Source organism: Sinocyclocheilus grahami, unplaced genomic scaffold, assembly GCF_001515645.1.
Source record: "Sinocyclocheilus grahami isolate Dianchi unplaced genomic scaffold, SAMN03320097.WGS_v1.1 scaffold76.1, whole genome shotgun sequence".
Lineage (NCBI taxonomy): Eukaryota > Metazoa > Chordata > Actinopteri > Cypriniformes > Cyprinidae > Sinocyclocheilus > Sinocyclocheilus grahami.
This window is the reverse complement of record NW_015505255.1, coordinates 2,221,680-2,249,009: the sequence shown is the minus strand read 5'-3', so window position 1 is coordinate 2,249,009 and position 27,330 is coordinate 2,221,680. Positions and strand designations below refer to the sequence as shown.

General features: G+C 38.4%; 1 protein-coding gene across 1 annotated transcript; it reads left to right on the top strand.

Annotated features, from left to right (window-relative positions):
• Positions 1-340: 340 nt before the first annotated feature.
• Positions 341-26,391, top strand: LOC107585984 (retinal dehydrogenase 2-like). Its single transcript, XM_016273187.1, has 13 exons — positions 341-620; positions 9,195-9,299; positions 9,816-9,956; positions 11,474-11,603; positions 13,980-14,041; positions 15,061-15,189; positions 15,537-15,650; positions 20,779-20,881; positions 21,535-21,719; positions 23,409-23,573; positions 23,660-23,817; positions 24,439-24,513; positions 24,640-26,391. The coding sequence occupies exons 1-13, from the start codon at positions 504-506 to the stop codon at positions 24,710-24,712; spliced, it is 1,557 nt and encodes a 518-aa protein (XP_016128673.1). The 5' UTR covers positions 341-503; the 3' UTR covers positions 24,713-26,391.
• The last annotated feature ends 939 nt before the right edge of the window (positions 26,392-27,330 follow it).

Sequence of the window (27,330 nt, the reverse complement as noted above, 5' to 3'; positions counted from 1 at the left end):
ATGGAAAATGTAAAATGTATTTAATTAATTAATTATATGTTATCAAATAATTTTTTTAACTAGATCTTTACCTTAAAACGGGTCTGTGTTAACATTCAGTTGTGTTACTGAGTTAAATAATACAATAGTACAGCCTATACTATTTTGAAACTGATCATTTAGATTCACATGAAACACATTTTTAGGTTACCTGACAAAACATTTTTACAGTGCAGTTTACTACTGCCTGTCAGTTGATTTTCTTCCTGATAACTCCTGATACTTCTACATACCGTTGTCTTGAAAGTGGGTGGTATCTCTCTCACTCAGTATGGTCAGAAAGGGAGAGAGAGTAGCCTAGTTTATGTAAATACTCCATTTTAATTATATTAGGAGGACGGCCCAATTCTCTGCCCAATAAAAATGGACCAGGGCTGACACCTGGTTATAAACACAGGAAAGATTCCAAAGTAGTAATCGCAAATCGGCAGAAAAAAAACCAACCGGCATCTACAAGAGACGCGATGACCTCCAGTAAAGTTGAACTGCCAGGAGAGGTGAAGAACGACCCGGCTGCGCTCATGGCATCTCTTCATCTGGTGCCCTCGCCGGTACCCAACCCTGAAATCAAGTACACTAAGGTTCGTGAGACTTTTTTACAACTTCGTTCAAGAATCATAAAACTGCCTAAACGGCAGTTTAGGAAATGCAAACTTCGATTAGGTGGCACGTTTGCTTTGTTGTGACTGCGCGCAAACAAATCACTGATCAAGAAACGCAACGTGATGCAACCACGGGATTGATAGCAGGCTCATACTCGCGCATTTAAACCGAATGTAGCAGTATTAATCTTAAAATGTTACTGCTCTTAAGTAGGCTACGGTAGATCAGGAGGCTTGTCTGCACATGCATTTGCTAACAAATAGCAAGTTTTGGCTATACGGATTATTCTTTTGGAACGCAGTTTAATTGAAGTGCTATTTGCAATAAGTATATCGATTCTCCGTTTTATTCTAATCAAATAAACTGACTTTATTTGTGTCCATATAAAGAGTGTGAAAGTCCAGACCTGCTGCCTGTTATCTAATACAGAAGGGCATCGATCATGAAACTTTTCTCCATCTTGATATAGTGACAAATGAGAGTCCATAGAGCTTTAATAATCTTATTAAACCGGTTAAGAAGTTTTGCCTTGAACAGGTTGTTATTATTTACGACTGTACTTTACATGATTTTCGGTGCGCGTTAGAGATCCGCCTCTATCTCTCCTTTTAATTCTGTGGTACAGTCTATAGTTCACAGCCTAGTATCTAAATTATTCATAATGTCTTTATGTTCTGGACTAAAAAACAAACAAACAAACAAATCACAAACACGCCATATGTTCATTATTGTGATCTTGATCTTCTTCATTATTGTGATCAACTTTTACTTAAGCTCAATGACAATATTTACAATCCGGATCATGTGTACGAAATTTATGGACACTAAATGCAAGTGTTCAGGGATACACCCCATTTAAAACAGAAACTTTGTACACCACTACAATTTCAGGGTTGATAACAAGTATAGCTTACTATGACAAGAAGGCGAAGTATGCCAACATGCCAAAGTCTGGGCTTTCACATTCATTTTTAGACACTTTAATACTTTTGGGCTTATTCAGATGTTTCAGCACTAGCTATTATATCATTTTAATGTAGTCATCTTATATTAATCTCTCTGAAAATGACAAAGAAATGTTGAATCATTCCATAAATTATTATAAAATATAATCTCTCTTGTTTTGTTGGTAAGGTCATCTTATATTATGCCAGTTTTGATGGTAATAATTTTATTACTGTGAGGTGAGAGGGTAAGTCAAAGTGCAGCGCAGGCCATTATCACTATGGTAAAGAGAGTGAAGTTCAACCAGAGCAAGAGTTGGAGACACCTGTGACATACACACCCTGCATCTCCTGCTCTCATAAACACATGGGAGTGTGAGAAGGATTCATACTTAGGAATTTGTGTGCTGGCTGTATGGGTGTGTGTGGGGTTGCAGTTTGGGCATTAGTGATGTGAACTCCCTTCACACCCTTGTCCATCTCCCTCTTTCTCTTGGTCTCTTTCTCTCTATCCCCACCCCCCTCTCACTTTTGATTTTGTGTGCCTGGTGCAGCGCAGCACAGGCTCTGATGTAACAGTCCAAATATGCCCAATCAATACTATTCTTTCAAATGTAGTCAGTGCAGAGCCAAGTTTTTTATTATTTGTGTAAGTCTGAGGTTAAGCCATTTTAGCGAAACTCCTTGGAGACTTCTTAAGTTGTGTTTTCTGTGCTGTTAAGGAGCAGTGCTCTATGCCAGAGACGCTGAGTTATGGAAATATCATTATTGGGCATATTTAACATCTCATTCCTCTGTCAGTGTTAACCACTTATGTACATACTGAATCACATCCAGCTCTGGCATTTAAAGTAAAATAATTAATATCAAGCAATGAAAGGGAGAGGTGGTGGCAAGTAATTCAGTTAGGTAATACAATAATCATTACAAAACGTATTTTACAGCAATGAATGGTTTGTTGTATGTGAGCGTATGGTTATTAGACATAGTCATGGTTATATTTATTTATTTTTTAATCCAAAATAAACATTTTTGTTTACATGATATGTGTGTATACTGTGTATATTTATTATGTATATATAAATACAAACACATGCATTTATATATTTAAGAAAAATATGTTATGTTTATATATTAAATGTATTTATATATAGTATAAAATATAAGAATATAAATATAAAAATGTATATACATGTAAATATTTTCAAAATATATACTGTATGTGTGTGTATTTATACACATACATATATTATGTAAATTATTGTGATTAATCATTTGACAGCACTAATTGAAAGACTTATTTACAGTATAAGATTAGCACTTGATATAATGGGTGCTGCAGTTTTTTTATTTAGTTTTTGTTTAATTTGTTCACATGCTAAATCCAAATAACCTGAATAGTTAGGATTGTTTCTTGTATGGTAAAATGACAGTAAAATTGCTACAACGTAGACTTTGTGCTCCCCAGTAAACTTTTTACCCCACCAATTACATTTGCGCCTATTATGTGACAGTCACTACACCTGCATTTGTTACAGACTTGAGATTAAACACACTGATAGGGAACTTTGAACATTTACGACCGAGCTTCCGCTTATCACGCTGATATTTCTCAAAGTCCTGTTGTTTGGTGCAGACACCTGAGCTCAATACGATTTACAGTCTTACAGAATCTCCTCTTGACTCCACACAGTGTATAAAGAGCGTGTTTGACTGGTCACGGGAGAGCTAGTCTGCTGAAGGAGTTCTCTTTCTCTCTTTCTCTGTCTGCTGGCCCACTGGGCTGATAATGGCACTAAGGAAGCCATAAATTTGTCTCCGGTGATGGCTGGTTATGGATGTTTTCTCTTTTTTTTCTCTTCAAATGGAAGAGAGAAAAAGAAAGGAAAGGTTATGTTGATAGGTGTGTGTATCAGTGTAATTGATTAGGGCCCAGGAGTCTTTTTGAAAGAGAGGTGTTGGATTCCAGCAGGCAGAGTGATGATTTGCTCACTCCATTCAGTTATAACACATAAATGAAGCAGACCCTTGAGATTAAAACCTGGAAGAAGATAGGAAACAGGAGACAGGATATTACTCTCTCCCTTTCCCCTGTGCCGTGCAACTGATAATTGCACATTTGGATTAGATGTGGTTTGCAGTCAGTGGAATTGATCAATGATATTCAATAAACATGCATAGATAATCTTTGCATAGAATTCTGGGTTTTCTAATGAATGTGGTTTAATTGTTCAAGGTATAATTCACTAAAAAATGACAACTCTGTCACCATTTACTCACATTTATGTCATTCCAAACCTTTTTTCTGTGGAACACAAAAGAACATACTTTGAAGAATGTTTTCATGATAAAAATTAAGATATTTTTTGTCCATGCAATGAAAGTTAGTGTGGTCCAAAATATCTTGATTTTTCCAAAAATAAGAGTGAGTAAATGATAGAATTTTCATATTTGTCTGTGCACGTGTTAGTTTCTCTATACTGATAGGTTCATGGAGAAAAAGACACTTGATAGCCATTTGTTGGACATGTCTTTATATTTTAAGGGCTTTAAGGACAGTAGTGTGCGCTGAAGTGAGGACATTTGTAAGCTAATCTGGGAGACAGCTTGAGTGAATGAGGTAGGCCCCATCAATCCTTCAGTGCATGAGATAGTGCAGATGGGAGTCTGGGGGGTTTTCTGCTCTAGAAGCTGTCCAGCAGGGTGTAATATATGGCCACGTCTCACTGTTAGGGTCAGTGGCCCTGACTTACGAGAGTCTGTTCCATACCCTCTGGAGTTTTTCACTTCAAAACCCACCATTTCTTCACATCAAACAGCGGCCAAAGTAGAGCATACACTGAGAAACTTGATTTATTGTAAGCGGCACAGTGAGGACTCTCTCTCTCTCACCCTCTTTTGCTTTGACTTATAATTTATTAAACTTGATCTTTTTTTCACATCTTCCTCACTGATTATCTTTGGCCTTTGCACTGTTTTTCTCCCTCAGGAACAAAATGCTTGTGCACAGATATGCTAACCAAGTATTATATTATATTATATTATATTATATCATATTATATTATATTAGCCAAGTAAGTATATTATAATTTATATTTTGTGTTGTTTAAAAAGAATCTTCAATGGTTTAATTTGTTAACGGGATAGTACACCCAAAAATGCAACTACTCATTACGTTTCCTCATGTTGTTCCAAACCTGCATGACTTTGCTTCTTCTGTGAAAAATGAAAGAAAACCAGACTTGAGGTTGAAAAAATTATGACAATAATAAAATTTTTGGGTGAGCTATCACTTGAACAGGTAATGTTACTTATGTATCACAACCTAACAAAGTTTTTTTTAACAGCGTTTATTAATCTAGATAATATGTGATTATTCATCTATAATAATCTATAATATGGTAATTCATAATTGTAATTCATATACTACATAAATATATTAAATTGATACTAAATATGCTATTGATCATATTTGTTCAAGATACATGAACTATTGGCAATTTACACTCTGTAAATGTAGAAATTAACATTAACCAAGTTTAATAAATACTAAAATATTGTGCATTGTTAGTTAACTAATGTTAATAAATTGTTAATAAAAAGTTTTGTCACTTTAGACTTAAATTTTTACACTTTTATTATGGAATGCTAACTAAGATTGACAGTTGGGGTGTCCCTGTCAACCTGCTCTGTAGATTAACATATGTTGCACAATTCGACATTTCACTCGTGGTATTTGCAATGAATTATGTTACAGAAAAGAGAGAGTGAGAACATGACATGCAGTCTCACTTCCATGTCTTAAGCTCCCTCTTCTCCTGTAACATCAGTAATTATCAGCATCTTGAAGTGTGTCCAGTTGCAGAGTGAAAGTGAGCTGCTCAGGAAAGGATATGAAACTTCCTGTGCAGACCGAGACCCGGGCTGCAGGTGCCCTGTTAGGATCCGTCTGGCTCTAGAATCCCGGCCTGTTCCATGAAAGCGCAGATAAAGCGCACATATAAAAAAAGAATAGTTTTACAATGGCCAAGAAATGTTTGCCATTAAATATCCCTCATGTGTCTGAGCCATTAGAAGGTGCTGGCGGCCAAACAGATGTTTCGCTGGCTGTAGCGTGAGCTTTGGCATCCTCCGTCCGCGTTCCTGCTCCGCTTCCTCCTGCAGTTGTGCGAAGCCTCCAGAGAGCTCGCCGAGGCAGATGAGAAACGGATCAGCATTCTACAACTGCTAGAGTCATTCGAGTCACCCCCCAAAAAGACTCTTCTCTAGCTCTAGCGCTCCCTGAGGAACAAAGTCGACCTCCTGCTTTTGTGGCCGATAACCCTCTTTCCTGTGTGAAGTAATGCTGGTGATAAAAATCTCAGCAATAAGGAGCATAAGCCTAGTGATGCTGTCATCGTTCGCCGTGGGTCCCTCTTCCACAATCTGTTTGTGATAGGCACTGCATATCTCACCATCTAATTAGCTTTGCAGACGAGCGCAGTCAGCACCATGAGACTGACAGCTTAAATCAAAAAACATGGAGTGATTCTAAATGTTTGCAGCTGTCTTGTGCTGTGGCCTGCGCATAAAATCTCAGCCTATCTGCACTCTGTCCGATTTCGTAACTGTTAGCGTAGGATGAACTGGCAGCGCTTCTCTTTCTGTTTGTGTACTGCATCAAGTGGCTGTTTTGTTTACAAGATAATACATTTTCTGGCCCCCTACTGTTGTAAACAAAATCTAGTTGTCACAGCTTGGCGGTTAGTTTTCATACTCAACTCAAGTTTGAAAGTACTTCCAGCACTCTGCCTCAAACAAACTCCACTATGTTTTTAGCTTAGCCACACTGAAGAGAGTTGTTAAAAATCATGAGAATTTAAGTGAGGGTAAGTAAAAATGTATTTTAAAAGTGAAGACTCACTTTTTTAGTTTCAAAAGCAAAGAAATAGTTAAGTAAAATGACATGTAATTTTAAAATTAATGTCATTTTACTTAAACGTTTCTTTGCTTTTGTCTGCCAAAATCAAGCAAAAAAAGTATGGTATGAAAGAAAGTATTAAACTGAGCATATTGCATGCTCAAAACTTTGTTAATTAAAGTTCACCTCTATAATAAAAATGTCCTAATACTATCCAGAATCCTGAAACCTCTCACTAGTAATAGTTCAACTTTAAATTCTACAAATATTATAGGTGTTTGACAACTGAATAGTTGACTGTTTGTCGACCATGCTTACACTTGAGTCAGGTTTGTCCCTATTTAGCAATGCTTGAAATTATTTTATGATGTCTACTCTACACAAGGACAGATATGGACCATAACTGTGCCTACACTGAAATGGAGGTGTTGGCATGTAAAAGCTTGCATAATTTTAGCTTATTTTGCTTTGGTAATTCACTAAAATGGACAAAAATGTGGGAGATTTAAGTCATTGTGACCTGTGAGAAATGTATTTTTTACCTCAGGTGTTTAAATGAAATTTCTAACAAGTAAAAAGTATCTTTTGATAAGTAATTGTGTTAGAAGTATTCAGTTTCGATACAAATTCCAAATAATGCTTAAGTATAGTAATGAAGTACGATTACTCAGGTTCTTTACAGCCCTGTTGAAGTCTCCAGCAGGGTTACGGCAAAGAAGCGGTGATCAATATGAATTTTTGCACTTTTGCACTTGCGTTCTTATCCCTTTTCTTTAATCAAAGCCAAAGTATAAAGAAAGCTTGAGAGTTGATTTACTGCACCGGCCTGTCGCTCTTTATCAACTTTCTCAATGGGAAGAGACAATAGTCCGAGAGCCCCCAGAGCTCAGGGAAGACTGGGCCAAATGGCCTCTAATGGTCGCCTTTTTCTAGTCGTGATTTAGATGGTGGCCCAGTCCGCTGCTCACCCAGCATTCCCCTCTCCTCCGTTCCGGGGTGCCGTAAGTGTGGGGTTACGAAGAGCATAAAGCTACCCACCGTCTGCATTCTTCCTCGGCCCACTGGCCTGTCACAGTCTGCCCCTGATTTAAGGCATTCCACTACAGTGGCCTCTATAAATTTGAAAACTAATTCGCTCTTCTACAGGGCTTTCTGTTTTTGTAACAGGCCCTCGGCTCGACGAGGCCACTGACACTTTTATGAAGTGCTCCAAATGAGAGTCAGATTAAAGGTGGCCCCCTTAATGCAAGAGGCCTGTGAGGAGCGAGCGAGAGAGAGAGAAGGGAGTCTGATGTACATGTATCAGAGAGGAATCAGCATGGTACAGACTGATACCTAGCCTGACCAGGAGTGATTTACTGTATTCATGCCAGTTTTAGGGGAGACACCGAGTGGGATTGACTGAGGCAGCCTGAACCACCTCCAAGTCAACTGGCATTTTATACCTGTTCTAAAGTAAACACACCTCTTGGTTTACAGCCAATTAAATTGTACTTAAGCCTGTAAGTTTACATTAGTAAACATGTTGGAGAGCTTGAGGAGGCCCAGGGCCGCGGTTCACTTTGAACCAGACGTCTTCCTCTATGCAGATGACAGAAAGAGTAAATGTGTTTTATGTAAGAGTAAATGTAGAGCTCACAGCCAGCAGATGCTTTAACACCTTATCTGTCACCAGTTTGTTGAAATCGGTTTAAGTGCCATCTGTTTGCGTAAGTCTTCAACTGACTATTGAAACCACACTTGCCTTATGTGTATGTTGTGTGCATAGAGAAAGATGTATTTTTCTTTTCTTCTTTATCGAGCTTGAAAAATCCATCTTTTGGAATCTGAGGCGGTTGTTTTACGGGCCGCTTCTTTTAACGCATCACCAGCGCCAGAGTGCAGCATGTGTTTTATGATCTCGTAAACGAGCAGTGATGTTGTGAAACGTGTGTCTGTGTGTATTTCTGCATTTGTGTGTCTATGGTATCTATGCACTTCTATCTGTGGGCACATTTGTGTGTCTTGTGTGTCTGATAAGGATTTATCTCTCCTTTCCCCTTTCCCCCACCTCTTTCTGTCTGGTTGCTGGATCACTCCCAAGAGAGTGATATTGGGCAGCCCTGCAATTGCACACGGTTCCCAGAGATTCCTCTCACACCACAACCATGAAACACACAGGAGGAGAAAGACTGTCTCTTTTAATTCTGTGCATCATCATGAAGTTACTAACTAACTCACAGTAATTCCTCAAGGGCCTAAAGATGCACATTTTATGGATGGTGTTTGACATATTCTGCATTAAAATGCTTAATTCTCATGCAAACAGTTGTCTTGATTTGTTACAGCAATTTAAGGTAGTGGTACGTTGTATCTAAATCATGTACTTGAGTAAAAGAAGACAGGAGTAGAGCTTATTGATTTGAACTCTAGAGTCTTGCTCCAACCAGCACAATTTGTGATCCAATTAAGTTTTAGTCATTTTGTTGTGTTTGTGCCTTTTTTCAGTTTTAGTTAACTTAGTAAATTTAGATAAATTAAATGAAAATGAAAATGTAGCTAAAATAACTTTTTTTTTATTCCTTTTTTCATCAAATGTTTATTCCAAGAAACTATTGGTGTGTGCACCAAAACTAAAAAAGTCATTGTTACAGTCTAGCATTGATTTTTTTTAAAAGGGCCTCACTGTTGTGAAAACTAAACTGTATCTTTCTCTTCTCTCCCTGTAGATTTTTATTAATAACGAATGGCATGATTCTGTGAGCGGTAAGGTCTTCAGCACATACAACCCGGCTACAGGGGAGAAGATCTGTGACGTCCAGGAAGCAGATAAGGTGTGTGTGTGTGTGTGTGTGTGTGTGTGTGCTTTTTTAGCATGCTAGTGTGTTTGTCAGCAAAGTGTGTATTTGGTAATTGGTCAAACCATTGCCAGAGCAGGTTTGGCACAATTGCTCTGCTGGACTACATTTAGTCGTCCAGCACCGCTATTGTGCTTCTCACTTTCAGCCTTCACTCAGCATGAATAAGCATCCAGAATTGAAAGAGAGGGAGGGAGGGAGGGGGCTGTAGTTCAGTCTAATGTGGTTAAGCAAGCTAGAGGCTGTAGTTCCTCTCTGTAAATCAGGCAGAAAGTGTGGAAAACCAGAATGGATACAGGAAACAGGGACCCCCTGAACGTGCAACTGGGGAAGTCATTGAGACTCATCCGGAATGAATGGATTTCATTTGTCCCAGAGGTGGACAAACACCTGTTTACAGGATAAGGTTATATAATTAAGTGCTCTCCTGTCTCTCCCCTCCTCTTGTTTCTATCTCTCTCTCTCTGTCCGTTCCCCTTGCCTTTCTGTTAGGCTGATGTGGACAAAGCCGTGCAGGCTGCGCGTTTGGCCTTCTCTCTAGGTTCAGTATGGAGGAAGATGGATGCATCTGAACGTGGGAGGCTGTTGCTTAAGCTAGCTAACCTGGTGGAAAGAGACAGTGCCTACCTTGCTGTGAGTACTTCATCCAACACAAAAACTAAACTTCTACTTAAATGTTTGTTGGGGTAACATTTCTGAATGAAATGTAGAGAACCCTATTGAAAAAACCAGCATATGCTGGTTAGGTATGTTTTGAAGCATGGCTGCTGGTCCTTAGCTGGTCATGTGCTGGTCCTAAGCTGGTCCTGAGCAGGAGCTAGTTGCTTAGGACCAGCATATGACCAGCTTAAACCAGCACAAGCCAGTTAAAGACCAGCATAAACCAGCTCAAACCAGCAGCCATGCTTCAAAACATGCCTAACCAGCATATGCTGTTTTTTTCAACAGGGAATATACTGTAAGTGAATTTGATTTATTAAATGTAAACTTTAATGTCGTGTTGGATATAATGCAACCTTTACTTTTGGCCCACGTTAACACATGCAGGGCATCTTTTTTGCTTTTTACAGTCTATAGTATTATCACAAATATTTGATGATCTGAAACATTAAAGTGTGACAAACATGCAAAAAAATAAGAAATCAAGAAGGGGGCCAACACTTTTTCACACCACTGTATGTCTGGTAATTGTTTCCATATGTTCTGCTCAATTAGAAGCAAAATGCCTGACCCACGCTCTCTTGTTGACATCGGTCTTGACTCCCTCATAACTATCAGCTTCACTCACAAACTCACTCATCTGACCACACTTAAACCAAGTCTCATTCTAGTCAGTGCCAGTTTTCGGTGAGTGAGAATCAGATTTAACAGGACAGAGCCATCTGAGCAGACAAAGACGCTCACAACAATAAGCAAGTGTCTAATGAGTGGGCCTGTCTGTCTGCCTCAGGCTTATTGAAGCTTCATGGCAGGAGCCGTAGGAGTTGTTGTTTTTCTAACAATTTTGATTTGTCCTGCAAATGTCTGAAACTCATGATGATGACAACGCCGAGTTGAAACACATGACCTTTGGGCGCTAACGATCACTTAGGTTAAGAGGGAAACGTTAAAGAGAGGTATTGTTCTGTTCCGTGATGTGCTTTTATCTCCGGTGTTCCTCCGCCCTGGACATCTGTTTTTACTTCCCACTCGCGGAGATGTGTCTAAAGAGACAGATTCAGAAACAAAAGTGCTATGTTTGTCTTTGTGCATGCAGCTCTCCGCCGTAGCCATTTTGAGTAAATCTCTTTCATGTTACAGTTTAGACTTGGTCTTAAATGGCCTGAAACAACAGATTTTCTCCATCCAGCTCTGAACAAGTGTCAGAGCAAATTGCTTTGAAAGAAAAATGAGATGTCCATGTGGTTACAATCACTCTTTATATCAATCTAATCCCACGTCGATAAGAAATCATGGCTGGCTGACACAGAGATAACAAAGTCAGGTCTCTGGTGATGGCTATATGAATATCATGTTTCCAGTGGGAGCAGATGGAAGTGTGTGCTTTAGATATGCTTAGTCTGAATGCAGCATGGGGGGTGTCAGGTTTAATCTCTATGAGTGATTTTTCATCACACGCCCACACTCTCATCTTCCTTCTCTCCTCCCAGACCCTGGAGTCTCTGGACACTGGGAAACCTTTCCTCTCCTCCTTCTTTGTGGACCTTCAGGGAACCATTAAAACTTTTCGATATTTTGCTGGATGGGCAGATAAGATCCACGGTTCCACGATTCCGACTGGTAAGATGACGCTCATCCTGTCATAAACTCTCACCATAGAATTAGACAGCATTTAAATTATGGGGGTGTTTGAAGGAGTGGGGGTCTGACCACCCTAAGGATATCAAAACAAAAGTTTGGAGTCTTAAAAGTAGATTACAGAGATTTCTTTTAGCATTTTAGTAACCACAAAAGTTAGCCTGGATGCAAAGTTTCACCTCACAGTAAACAGGCACTCATAAACAGAAATAAGGAAAGCAGTGGGCACTTTTCGTGGGGATAGAAAACACAAATAATGTAATTATTTAACGTTTCATTTTAGATTTCTAAAAATTTTATTTAATTATTAAATATATATTTTAAAAATTAATCTTTGTATTAAAACATCTTTTTATTAAAAAACAAAGGTTTTTTTATTTCCTATAAAATTTATAAAATAAAACTCTTTGTATAAATCCTTACACATACTTTTTTCTACATGTAATATATGTATATGCATATATCTGTATATGTACACTATCATTAAAAAGTTTTGGGGTCAGTAATTGTTTTTTTTTTTTTAAAGAAATGAATACTTTTATTCCGAAAGGAATATTAAATTGATAAAAAATTATAGTAAAGACATTTATAATGTTACATAAGATTTCTTCTTGATGTTGTTTTTTAAATGTTATATTTATCAAAGAATAATGAAAATAAATCTATCACTGTTATCAACTGTTTTCAACATTGGTAATGATAAGAAATTATTCTTAAGCACCAAATCAGCATATTAGATTGTTTTCTGAAGGATCATGTGACACTGGAGGCAGAGTAATGGCTGCTGAAAATTCAGCTTTGCTGTGAAAGGAATAAATTACATTTTAACATAGAAAACTAGTAATTTCAATTCCCTGTTTTTACTGTATTTTTGATCAAATAAATGCAGTCTTGGTGAGCATAAAAAACTTCTGTCTGAATCATTAAAAAGTGTATATTCATTATTACATTTCACACATAGGGGATGGTGCATTATATATCCAAAACCACATAATGTCACTGATGTAAACTGTATGTTTACGAAAGCTGGTGACACAGCAATGCAGAAGCAGACGTTTTGGAGAGCATGGAAGATACGTGCGCACTGGACTGAAAACTGTCATTATGTGAATGCAGACCAGACCTTTAGGTACAGGCCCATCCCAGACATTTAAGGAAGTTTGACCTTGAGCAGAGAGACCACAGCTCTAAGTCGGGGTAGAGCTGTGTTTTCTCTGAGGCCTGCAGGAGATGTTGTGGGGTTATGAAGGTGCAGTGAGGGTAAACAGACGAGGTCCCGTAACAGTTATAAATCTGAGTGCTAATGGCCGCCCTCCTGTGGAGCGCTGCCATCGGTGGAGCACAGTGACAGCTACGGGGCCGGGGGGCACTACGGGGCATGGGGGGGCACTGGGGGTCTGTTCTGGCTAATTTAGTTGTTTGAAAGGAACGTGGCAGGGAGCCTGGAGACTACGGGACAGCAGTAGACTTGCAGCTCTGATGTCACGGTGCAGCCATTAGTTTGCAAGTATGTGTGCGCGGGGAAGATTGTGGAGCCGCCCTTCAGGGCCCCCCTGTCACATGGGCCACATGGGTTAGAGGGAATTGAGAGAGGTGTCTGCCTTCGGGCGTCCCTGTAATTATTGTGCATTCCAACACTGTCTGTCACCATTTCTCTCTGATTGGCTCACACTTATGCGCTTATGCTGTCCTATACTGTCTTTCATATAAAGCAGTCACTCTTGTATTTGATCATATTTCTCTCATATTCACTCTCTCATCTTGCACAAACAAGCACACATGCCGCTGCATGCTGTTATGATACGATTTTCACAGCGGGAGAAATAAAAATGAAGAATGGAGGGGAAAAGAACTGTAAATCCCCCTGTCAGCGCTGGAGCTCAGCACTGGGCCTTTGTTGTGTTGCTAAACTAAACTTGCATAGTGGGAACTCAGTGATTTGCTTTATTTCATTTCCAATCTCATCCATAATAGAATTACAGCACAAACAAACAGAATGTGTGTTTTTGGCCTTCTCTTATCTGGCCACCAAGTGAGATGAATCACTGGCATGCCTCTCGTCCAGATGCTTTACGCCAACTGCATGTTTCCACAGCGAGGGGATGGCGTGATCACACTCTTTTCCATGTTGCCGTAACACAAAAACAGGGTCTTTTGTAGACAGTGATATTATCATAAGCCCTTTTGCTTGAAAAGTCAGCTAATGTGAACTTTTCTGTATAATGTCATTTATTTTCATCTTTTATTGAATTGCATCAGTCTTGATTTATTTTCTAAGCACAAGTATAAAGTGTATTTGACACCATTTACCCTGTGTTGACTAATACTCTGGTTCCTTTTGTTTTTTCTGTCACACAGATGGAGAATACTTCACCCTTACCAGACATGAGCCCATCGGAGTTTGTGGACAGATCGTTCCTGTGAGTGTTTTGGCCCTGTTTTAGATTTTCCTTAATATATTTTGCTTAAAAATTCCCAGTTCTTAATAGGGAGGTATTTGAACCCCTCAGTGAGGGATGACAGGCTTGTTGAGGTATGGTAGTTTAGTTTTTGGGGAAGCCCTCTTTTGTTTAAAGTTGGCCTAAAATTAAAAGGCTATTTAATAAATTCATGCTATTGATCTTATAAATGCATATATACATTTTGACCTTGTGATTTTTTTAATCAAAATGTCATAACTCGATCTTCCGTTGAAACGACAGACTTCTTTTTAGTGACATTGATGGAATTTTCCATCAATTATGCTTAAACCCTTCCCATTTTTGTAAACAACTACAAGCTTACATTCAGATCTGCATCCATCCAATCAACAAGTGATAGATTTAACCAAGTTCCCACCGTAATTCGTTTCATTCAGATGTACGTCACAAAACTGCAAAAAATATCTGCAGCTAATTCCATTACGCTGTAGCTTTAAAATATATTGCTCAGGTTACTGGAAGTGTTTGAGGTTCTTATTAGTCACTGTACGGTTGGCTACAAACAGACTGGCAGGAGGAGGTCATGGCCAGTGCCAGTGAGGCAGAAAAAGGAACTGAGAAATAATGAAAGAGAAACGCATTGGTGAGTGGGAGGTATACTTGAAGGACATAAATAGAAACGAGGAAGCAAAAAAATAATAATTTAATTGTGACGATGAAGTGCTTACCACTCTAGACCTCTTGACATGAGAAATGACTTGCTTCCAACAGTGCACACCAAATATTCCACTGAAATCTGGTCCATCTAGCAGGTCTTTGAGGATTGTAGGAGACTGACAGGCATAAATTACTGGGCTGAAGTGATACAGAAGACTGTGTGACTCTGTTTTAGAAACGGTTTCCAAATGAATGTGCAAGAGTTTGAATTCATTAGTGAAGGAGTTATGCTCTCAAGAAACAGAGATATGAGGTTGTCTGAACAAGCTCCCACAGTAAGTTCCTGACCTGTGTCTGTACAGTGGAACTTCCCCCTGGTTATGACAGCATGGAAATTGGGGCCAGCGCTGAGCTGCGGGAACACTGTTGTCCTGAAACCAGCTGAGCAGACCCCTCTCACCTGCCTCTACATCGGTGCTCTGATCAAAGAGGTACAGCAACGTGATTTTGCAACATTGTTGTGAATGACCGCATCACATTCATAATACAGCCATAAAATGATCAAAGTGATACAAAAGCAACATCAACACACATTCATGCAAATGAGTGCTATTTCATCATTCGTTCCCAACTCCACCCAGACCTTTGTTGTTCTGCCTTTCCCTTTCTCTTTGATTAAGAGGCCTATTTTCTTCTCTTCCTTTTGAAGTTCTGTCCATCCTCTCTTCCACAGGGCCTGTAGGGAGGTCGGGGTGGGTCTGGATTCCCCCTCCACGGCCTGTGGTGTTCTTGGCTCAGCTCTCGTCTAAAGCTTTTCCCTCTCGTACTGTTTTCACAGGCTGGGTTTCCACCGGGAGTTGTCAATATTTTGCCAGGCTATGGGCCAACCGCGGGAGCCGCGATCGCTTCGCACATGGGCATAGACAAAGTAGCGTTCACAGGATCGACTGAGGTAATTTTCCTATCGGACAAATGGAAGAATCTCATCCTCCTTTCCGCCGGGTGTGACATAGGCCCTGTCCCGAATAGCACTTTTGATGTGGACTCGCAGTCTTGTGGTCTTCATTCAGGCATCAGTGAAGTGCGCAAGAGTGCAGGGTGTCACATTAAACATTTTAGGCATTTTAGTCCATGTGGCAAAGTGTGAACTTGTAGGAGTCATTTGGAACCACTGGGATGTGCAAATATTTTACCTTTTAGGGTACAGCAGCTTATCAATGGGAAAGTACCCTTAAAAGGACAACTTTGTACCTTATTTACTCCTAAAAGGTTCACAGAAGTACCTTAAAGGCCCAATTATAAAAAGAAGAACGCAACAAAAGTGACAGCAGTGAGAAAATAGCAGTTAAGAAAGCATGTAATCATAGCGATATGGATATGTTTACTCTTGTCTGACCTCAACAGACTGAACAGAAGAAATGTACAGAAGATTTTAACGTTAAAACGGAGCACCTTTTATGTAAAGGTGTTTACAAGACAGAGATTTGGCAAGATGTTTTAAACTCCTTAAACAAACTTCTTTTTGGCCTGATATTGTTAAATGACATCCCACCAGTTCATTCTTCAATTCCACTATATATATATATTGGGTCCTTTTGGGTACGTATTACTACTTTAAAGTACTAATATGCACCTTTTAGGGGTAGATAAGGTACAAACTTGTACCTTTAAGAGAACTGCCCTTTGTGACAAGCTACTGTACCCCTATAGGTATAATTTTTGCACGTTTTTTTTCTGATAGTGAAGGGTTTAGTGCATTTATACCCCATTACTAATGAGAAGCCTGAGGAAGTTGTGTTTATAAGGGTTCTGTCTGCTGTCTCATACTACACATGCTCTCACACCGGACCACCTGGCTTTCCAAAATCATTTCTAATAAACAGGTTTTAGGTGGAAGTGGCAGTGAGATGTTAATCCACAGGTGGTCTGTCATAAGCACAGCACAGAAACAAGGATTGGACAGCATGCCCCCACTTCATATGTACTGTTAATGTCGCGCCAGTCTGGTTGGACACCTGAGTTCATTTATGCTTTATAAGTGTCCTGTGCATACTGTATAATGACTACCCTTTCTATTGAGCTCTATGCATCAGACATTAGACAGTTACACTGTGGCCCCGGAGGAAAAATTACTCTTTGAAGCCAACTGTATAAATTTAATAGAAAGCCAGGGACTGAAAATAGGCACCATGTTAGGCACAGAGAATTTACCGCTTGAAAACAGGCCTCACTGACAGCAACATAACTCTGCTGTGACAGCGTATTTTAAACAGTGATTATCTCTAGCTACACTTGCCTCGCTGGTAAGAACCCTTAAGCCCCTAATTCAATTACAGCCTCTCATAAATTTAACATTTTCAGTGTATGTTTTGATCTGTTCTTACACTTGTAGCATGTGTTTTGTTATTAATTGAAGTGAATTTTTTTATGTTTACAATAGACAGAGCTAAAGCTTATGATGCCATTAGCTTGACCGGAAAAGTGAGTTTGTTTACATGCCCAGTTATAATCGCGTTACAGCGGATTTTTACATAGTGGAGCTACAGTGTTCATCTGTCTGTCCAAGAATACGTAAATATATAAAGGATTAAACACAGGAATTACCTGTCTTCTTTGAAAAAAAGCACATGATCACGTTATCTGGGTCTGTAAGTCTGGCTTTGCAAAAACTAAACTGTTATGATTTCAGTTATTTACTGAACTTTCATAGTGCACTACCTTTCAAAAGTTTGGGGTCAATAAATTCTTTAAAACTAATTAATACTTTTATTTAGCAAGAATGCGTTAAATTAATCAACAGTGACAGCAAAGACATTTTTATATAGGCCTATGTTAATCTTGCCAAAAAAATTATGTTTCAAATAAATGCTTAAAATAAATAAATATTAAACATTCTATTCATCGTTTTCCACAAAAATATTATGCAGCACAGCTGTTTTCAACATTGATAATAATAAGAAATGTTTTTGAGGACTAAATCAGCATATCAGAATGATTTCTGAAGGATCATGTGACACTTAAAGTTATGGCTGCTGAGAATTCACATTTTTTCACAAATTTTAATTTTAAAATATATTAACACATAAAACACTTATTTGAAAATGAAATGTTTCACAATGTTACTGTTTTACTGCATAAAATAAATGCAGCCTGGGTGAGCATAAGAGCATTCTTTCAAAAATTATTCCAACCTCTTACTGACCTCAAACGTTTGAACGGTAGTGTAAATGTACTTTGTGTTCATCTTAATTGTTAAAGAAACAGAGAATTGTGTGTGTGGACATAAGACTTCTCACACAAACAGAAAACAAACTAAGCTTGTGCCCTTGAAAAGCACTTGTTGAAATGCAACAGATGTTTCTTTTGTGGGAAATTACAGTTAAGTAATTCCCCAGTTCTCTGCTATTTTGATGACTGTGATGACTTCTTCTTTCCTTTAAATCAAAATGTCATTGATAAAACAAGAATGCAGTGACTGAGAAAGAAACATCAACAGGCCACACAAATCCTCAAGTGATCATAGCGTCACTCTGAAAACGGTCCCAACCCACCCGTCTTCACCCACACTTCCACTGACTGACTTTCACAGGAAACTCATCACTATACACCCCACCCTCTCGCCCTTCCTCTTCACTGGCAGCAGCCACACAGGGTTTTGCTCTTCTCCTCCCGTCAGCACTGCTGCTGTGGGTGTTGCTGAGCTCTAATCTGGACTTGATTAGGCAGCCCAGATCTCTCCTGCTGTGCGTGTGTGTGTGTGTACATACACAGACTCTGAGTCACTTCAGTATAAGGGAGGACTAGGCCAGGGGCGGGTGGGGGGATCAAGGGAGTGAGGCATTCTGGTGTATTATGACCTGCCCGTTGCTGCTATTTGTGGAGTCTAGCCCCTTTGTGACAAGTGTGTAGTGTGATTTCTTTTCATCTTGCATAAATCAAAAAGCATATTCAAACACATTTTTAAATGGTTTCAAACATTTTATACATGTATTATTATTATTATACACAAATTATGGTCATGACTGCAGACAAACCAGGAATAACTAAACATTGTGGCACTAGTAACTTGACATTTTTTGGTAAAGTGACAACAGCTGTTTTTAAGGTAGTCTACGTTTTCCAACAAATTAGCACTGAACAAAATTAGTTCACTAGGATGAATGGGTTTGTTTCGACAGTTCTTGTAAATTAACTGATTTGTGTCCCTACATGGCAATTTTGGTTTCTTTTTTTTTCACTTTCACTTTTTATAACCTTTTTTATATACATTAGTGAATATTATATTCATATTTAGTGTAAATGTATCAGTTCAAGTTAAGATATTATTCATTCATTCAAAAACAGAAAAGTATGAATTATAGGCTATCGTTGGATAGTTATAAACTACTGTTCAAAAATAGTCAGCAATCAGCAAGATTTAAAAAATAAAATAAAATAAATGAATACTTTTATTCAGCAAGGATGTAATTAATTGATCAAAGGTGACAGTAAATGCATTTAAAGGCTGTTATAAAAGATTTGTATTTCAAATAAATGCTGTTCCTTTGATCTTTCTATTAATCAATTTCCACAATAGTATTAAACAGCACAGCAGTTTTAAACTGTGGTAATAATCACAAATCAGCATTTTAGCATTATTTCTGAAGGATCATGTGACACTGAAGACTGGAGTAATGGCTGCTGAAAATTCAGCTTTGACATCCCCAAAAAATAAATTGCATTTTAAAATATATTAAAATAGAAAACAGTTATTTTATGTTGTAATAATATTACTATTTTTAACAGTATTTTGATAAAACAAATGCAGTCTTGGTAACAGTACAATAATATTTATAATACTTTTCATTCAAAAACATAAAAAAATCTTACCGACCCCAAACTTTTGCGCTGTAGTGTATATTTAAAAAGGCACTGCCACTTTAAGTAGCTTCAATGTTAGTAGCTTGTAGTGTAGCTGACCATTTTTTTTAAAAAGTGGCTTTATTATAGCATAACTAATTTAAATTATGATGATCTTGTAGCTTGAAAAACTAAAGTAGCTTCCCAAAACTGAGAGCAACACCCATATGCACATAGTTTCTGTGAGAGGTAGGCATTTACTTTCGTGCAAAGAGCCCAGCTTCCATTTTTTCCACTGAGCGAGAGTGTCAGAGGGAACTGAGGAGGATTGTTTTCCCTTCATCTTCTCCCCTCTCCCTTTCTTTTTGCACTATCTGATGGAAAACAGATCGAGAACATATTCTCTGTCAGTAAGTATGTTTTGCGGAAAGGAAAAATGTACAAATGTTTGTTTATGGTTAGGAGTGCTGCTCACCAGCCTCTAAAGCGCTGAATTGGCTGTGAAGAGTGAGACGTTTTCTCACACACACACACACACACACACGTGCAGTTGGAAAAGAATAGTTTGACGTGAGCATAATGTTCTCTGTGATGTGAAGCAGTGCCATGGACAGCAGCTGTGCAATGTCTGCAGTGCTTACACAGGCCTGAACAGCATGTAAGGGCCTGAACAGCATGCAAGATGAGAGCCAGTCCACCGCTAATGTGAATCTTTAGGTGAAAAGAAGTGTGAAATCCAGTTGGAAGAGAACAGATTCAAGGAAGAGCAGCAAACGAGATGGAATTATGAAACAGTAGACTCCTGTTAAAAAGAAGCATGCTCCTTAAGCTCAGAGAAACTAAAACCAGACCAATAATCACTACATACGCTTTCATTTATGCACTAACAAAGCCAATAAATGCATTTTAAAGCTCTTGTTTAAGTTTTTTTTGTGGCTCCTAACAGTGTTGAGCATCCTACACAAACCTGCGGATGGTTCTTCCTGTTCTCGATTAACCAGCTGATACTGTTGCGTGTAGGACATTCCATTCTCTTTGGCCGCCACCGTATGCGCTAATAGATATTTAAGATGTGAGCCGAATCTCATGGGCCTGATAATGGTGCTGGTGCTGGTCGCCTTGTTGAAGAGGGGTTTCTCATGCGACAGGATTTATTAATGACTGCATCCCACTGATGTTGAGATTTAGTAAGTCTCCTCTGTGACGTCCCGGTGATTAAAGCGGCTCTTCTCTCTCCACAGGTAGGCAAGCTGATCCAAGAAGCAGCAGGAAAGAGCAATCTGAAGAGAGTCACGCTAGAGCTCGGGGGAAAGAATCCCAACATAATTTTTGCAGATGCTGATTGTAAGTATTCAGACATTGTTTTACGGCTGGCCTCCTGTTGTCCCACTGCAACAGTTTGTGCACAGGTGCTACTCCACAGACTCTCACATCAAAGACCTTTGGGGATCTTTTAGAGCTGCGTCTGGGCAAAGAAATTGAGTGTCTTATGTTTCTGAGAGGCCCATATACGTTCAAATGAGCTCATCTCACTTCCTAAACCCTTGGCCCTTATTGTCTCTAAATAGCCCACCAAACCAAGGCATAAGTCAGAGCTTTTAAATGTTTTCAGCAGCCGTGAGCACGGCCCCCGTAAATCAGCCGAATGGACCCTGCCCGGACGCATCACACCACAGCCGTAAATCTGCCGGCTCACATTAACCCTTCAAATTCCACAGCCTGCCACCCTTTTCCCAGGTGTCCATTATCCCACACAGATGCACATACTCACGTGTATGTATGCATAAACTGCGGACACACCAGAAAAAACTGGGGAGAGATATGTTACAGCTGTTTAACTGGAAAAGTATGGCTCCAAGTCTATTAATAAATGACTTATTGGCATGTAGGGGATACATTGCTCATTTATCACCTGTTGTTTGGGCTGTACTTTGTTTTATTTAAATAATAGTGCAGTGCTGGCAGATGTTTAATAATATGTTTTCTCTCTTTCTCAGTTGAGCTGGCAGTCGAACAGGCCCATCAGGGTGTTTTCTTCAATAGTGGTCAATGCTGCACCGCTGGTTCCCGTATCTTTGCTGAGGAGCCCATTTATGAGGAGTTTGTGCGAAGGAGTGTTGAGAGAGCGCAGAGAAGGACAGTTGGAAATCCCTTTGACCCAACCACTGAGCAGGGACCTCAGGTAAGACCCTGTTCATTGTTGAAATATCATAAATAATTAAAGTGCCCCTATTATGGGTAATGAAAGGTTCATATTTTGGTTTTGGGAGTCCCCAACAACAGGTTGACATGCATGCAAGGTCAAAAAACACTTTCATTGTCTTATAATATGCATTTATTTTGTACCTTACTTGCTCAATGACTCCCAAGCGATTCGCTCAATGATTAATTTTTCCAAACCCCTCCTTTGCGTGATGCTAATCTGCGGTGATTGGTTCGATTTGTCTCATTTTCATTTCATCATGCCTGTAAGGCCTGATAGTGAGTGCAGTGCTGCTTTGTGTACAGCCATTACCGGGGAAAAGGCTATTTTTAAGCTCCAAAAGCAGCACCTAGTGGCAAAGAATGAATTAGCATTTTCATTCAGACCAATGCGAAAAGACCAACAAGTGGGTGGGCAATATGCTAATGTTTCATGTTGAAGTCAACATGAAAAGCCTTGGGATTCGTTTTAAAAACGTTTCAATGATTCAGAATCGACTCTTTCTTTTGAGAGACAATAACTTTATACACGGTGCACTTTCAGATTTAAAACTTTGCAGGATGTTTTCATTCACTTAGTGCTGTGTTATATACACTGCATGAAAGGTAATTTTCAAATATCCATAACAGGGGCACTTTAATAAATTCTACCGTTGAGAGATAGTGTGAATGTCTGAATGTGAGAGACACAAGAAAAAAAAAAAAAAAAAGCATAAAAGTATTTAAATCACATAAATTGAACAAATATCAAAGAATTACTGTATATAATTTTTTTTTAAGAAGCATTAGAAGTTTCCTTTCAAAATACCTTAAAGAGCACTGTTCTTTAACTTTCTCAGCTCTGCAGATTGAGCGCATAGTCGGCAGGTAGTCCATGGAAAGAACATGTTTATTACTATGACAAAAGAACTTTTTGCTGGAGATCAGATTGGATACAATCTCATTGCGCTGCTGGACCCCCGTTCAAAAGTTTGGGTTCAGAAAAAAAAAAAAAAAAAAAATGTTATTCAAAAACTTGAGTGTACTTTTATATGTATTTTTATTCAGCAAGGAAGCAATAAATTGATCAAAAGAGACAGTAAAGGCATATATAATGCTACAAAAGATTTCTATTTAAAATAAATGTTCTGTTGAACTTTCTATTCATCACAGAATCATGGAAAAAAATGCATCACTTTTTTTCACAAAAATATTAAGAAGCAACTGCTTTCAACATTGATAATAAGAGAAGTTTCTTGAGCAGCAAATGGATGCTTAACATTCAGCTTTGCCATCACATTAATAAATAAAAATGTTTAATAATATTAAAATAGAAGACACTTATTTTAAAATGTAACAATATTTTGTAATAATATATCATATTACTGTTTTTACTGCATTTTGTAATCAAATAAATGCAGCCTTAGCACATGAGAGACTTATGCTTAAGACTAAAGAACTTTTGCATGGTAATGTATAATAATATGCTATAGTATAATAATATATACCTAAATACTATTTTTAATCTTACAAAATTATTTCAAAATTCATGTCATTACATATATTAAACAAGAATTTAAATAAAAAAATGTAGTACAATGAAACATTAATAATCAAACACGTTCCAATAGTCAGAGCAAATAAAGACACAGGATTCAGTAGCTGATCATCTCTGTGTTGACTGTGTCAGGTGAGTGCGGAGCAGCAGAGTCGTGTACTGGAGCTGATTCAGAGCGGCATCACTGAGGGAGCTAAACTGGAGTGTGGCGGCAATGCTCCTCCTTCTAAAGGCTTCTTTGTGGAGCCCACAGTCTTCTCTGATGTACAGGACCACATGCGCATTGCCAAGGAGGAGGTAAGCTTGATTGATCTCTGAATTCTGAATCTAACTAGGAATGTTAAATGTAAAAAAAAAAAAAAAAAAAAACTACTTTGTTTCAGATATTTGGGCCAGTTCAGCAGATCATGAAGTTTAAAACTATTGAAGAAGTGATTGAGAGAGCCAACAACACAGAATATGGTCTGGCAGCAGCGGTCTTCACCACAGACCTCAACAAGGCCATGAATGTCTCTGCAGCTCTGCAGGCCGGCACTGTCTGGTAAGAGTTATATCACATCAACAGATCCTCACACAAAATAAAACACAAATGCCATCCAGTTGTTTTGTTTTGGGCCCTTATATCATTGTTATATGCACACCTTAACGTGCGCACTGCAAAAAAAATCTTGTTTTCTAAACAAGTATTTTTGTCTTGTTTTTTATTAAAATATCCAAACATTTTTAAATCACGATATATTTACTTCAGAAGCAAAATGCCATAAGATATATTGTATTTTTTTTACCAGTAGATTTATCGAAATTGAATGTTTTCTCTTTTAATTTAATTAATTTTTCTTACCTATTGGCAGATATTAACTTTGATAATTTTTTTATAAAACAAGACTTAATACCTTAGGTAAATTTGCTTCTTAATTTAAGAATGATCAGATCTTTGTACTGTAAAAAAACCCAAAAAAACAAAAACCTGAGCAGGTTGCAAGTGTAGTCACATTTATTTAAATCCAATAATTTAAATAGTAATCCACATGATCTGCAATTATGTGTGAAGGTGAAAGATTTCCCTAAGACCTGAAATCCTGAAATAGCACTAATATGTCACAGAGCTGAATGTAATACCATGAACTTGCTAAGATTATGAAATGTATTTTTTGTTGTGCAGGATCAACTGTTATAATGCCCTGAGCTGCCAGTGTCCTTTTGGAGGATTCAAAATGTCCGGCAATGGTCGTGAACTGTAAGTGCATTTATAAATGATATAACATCAGAAAATGTTATATCAATGAGACGCAATCTCAGAAAATTGCGTTTTCTATACATTTGATTTATGTTTCCACTGACACAGTTGTTCTTCATTTTCCAGGGGTGAGATCGGACTGAAAGAGTATACAGAGGTGAAAACCATTACAATGAAGATGTCAGGGAAGAAATCTTAAAGCACAACTATGTACGTTCCTAGCAGTGGGAAGTCTTCCTCTGAGGTTAACCACTAGCCATTATCCTTTGGTTGTCTATAGTGGTAAAACACCACACAGTAACCACCCGTCACTTCTGCATTGGAGCACCTCTTCTCCTGCATCTTCGTAGGCTGTTCTCATGAACTACCCTTCATCTCCATCCCGCGTCCACTAGCAGCTCCACATCCACGCCACAATTAACTGCCTCCACCCATTCCTGCTGTGACCTCCTTTCGCCGGCTCCACTAACCATACTAAAGCACTCGGAGTCCCGGTGAAAGAGGGCTATGCTTTTGACCACTGCACCAGCGACATGCAGACACTAACAGACTACGACCACTCTCTCTGATGATCTCCCACGGCAAGTGGCCAAAGGAGCTCTGTTGTGTCTGAGGGGTGCCATTCTCAAACCTCATAATTAACTTGCCTTTCCACTGGGTAGAAATCTAGTAGGCATATTAGTTTTTACTAAGACCACTGAAGCTCTCTATCTCAGAAAAAAATATGTTTTCTTTGAATGAGTATTAATTCTAAAGTTTGTGTAATTGCTTTGTTTTTATTTTTCATTTCATTGTTTGATTGTTTTTACGATGTGTAACTTTGTCGATGTCTTGACCAATGTAAACAAAAATGATTTACCTCAAAAAAAGAAAAACGGAAAAAAAATATTTGGTGTGTATTTTCGACAAATGATTCCTTATTGATGCCCATTTACTGTCAGGGTTAAAGAATTATGTACTATGAATATAGAAGTTAAGATATAGAGTAATTTCTTCATTAAAATGTTTTACTCAAAGGCTTCTCTTGAAGGTGATTTTCGAATTGTCTTGCTACAGCATAATGACAGAAATTATGACTGAGGGAAAAAAATCATTAGTAAAAGACAGGGGGAAAAAATCCCTGTACAGAGATCCGTTTGCAAGATTAATTTCTGCTTCAGTTGTTGCATTTTCAGATGACTGAGTATTCAGATTTATGTCAACCAGGGTGAGAACAGACTGAGTCAGAAATTGTTTGGTAAGAGCTCTTCAGATATGAGCAACGTGAGCCAGATAAAAGAAGCACCCAGTAGTGCAACTACCTTAGAAGTTGCATTCCCAAAGAAACAAGTCACAATGGATTTTCCCAGCAGCCCAGCCAATCTGCTGATATCCTTAGTCAGACCAACATGCATGATGAAAAGACTTGGCTACGTTACACAACACTGGTCTGGATCTGGAAGAGCAGAAAAGGACAGCACAGAGCTTTGAACTAGACCACAGAAAGGCCACTACACAGTGATAGTTCGCCTTCCTGTGGATCGCGTGGAAATGAGTCTGAACCGTTCCCTCATGAGTTAGTATGTGACAACAATCGAAGAACAAAAGTGGTTTGTTTCACCTCAAAGACAGTGTTGCATGTTTTCAAGTGTGAACCCATCAACACAGGAAAGTGTTGGAAGGTTGCAGGCGAAAGGCCTTACAAGGATTGTTTAATCCATTTGACGTTGTTGCACAATGGTGTCATCAACCCTTCCCTCCTTAGGAGTCTGTTGAATAAGATTTATAATCCTCTGGAGTCTCATATGGTTACAGTGTACCAAGTTCACACCGATATTTCTACATGACAGTAGTGTAAAATCGCTGCTTTTTAGAAAGAAAAACATGATAAATCAATAAATGGCATTATTACAGACTTTATGTGTGATTCTTAAGGGTGTATTTTCATTTTTATGACTCTGGTAGTGCATAGTGAATTCAAATTAATATTAACGTTCTCACACCCTTACAAATTTTCTTTTTTTTAAATGATCACAATGATCGCTTCTCCTTTGGGATCCTGATTTCAACCAGCGTGGACTCCATCAATGGTCTGAATTCCAATATCTTTCCTCTGAGACATACATTTATTAGATGAAGCACTTATGGAGTCTGATAAGTATAATTCACTGATCATTAGCCTATGCTCTTTCAGAGGATTTATGGTCAAATAGATCCATATAACCTTCCCATCTACTGAACCAGAGGATGAATTAAACATTTGTGTATTATCTCTCAAATAGGCGCTGGCGTACATTTCCAACCCAATTCATCTTCTCTAAATAACTATGGATTTTCTCCACTTTGCCAAATAGTTGATAAAACTAATGCATGTCACATTTATAAATGCAGATGTTCTAAAATGAGATTGCAACATTAGACACTAGAATGTGTTCATTTGTCTTCATCAAGATAAGCGGAGAAAGCTAAGCTGGTGGGAGACACTTTCTCCCCTTCTGCCATATCTCAGAGATCAGTTAGAATCACACAGTAGTGTGTTTGGACCTCTTCAAAATTCCTCGGGAAAGACAAATCCCATATGAGAGCTCTTAAATTTCTCAATCGTTTCTCCTAGGTATCAATTAAGTTAACTAGAGACCTAATGGAGACATCTATCTTGATAAAAAAGACCTTTCTATCTTGAGATTTTCAGAAGAAATTTCAGTAATGTGCACGGTCTGTCAAGATACGAATGTACATTGTAATATATATATATAAAAAAAAAAATTCAGTTTTTTGCTATTTGCTATAAAAAATGCTATTTCAGTTTCCTACTTCAGAACTCCATGTTTAATTCAA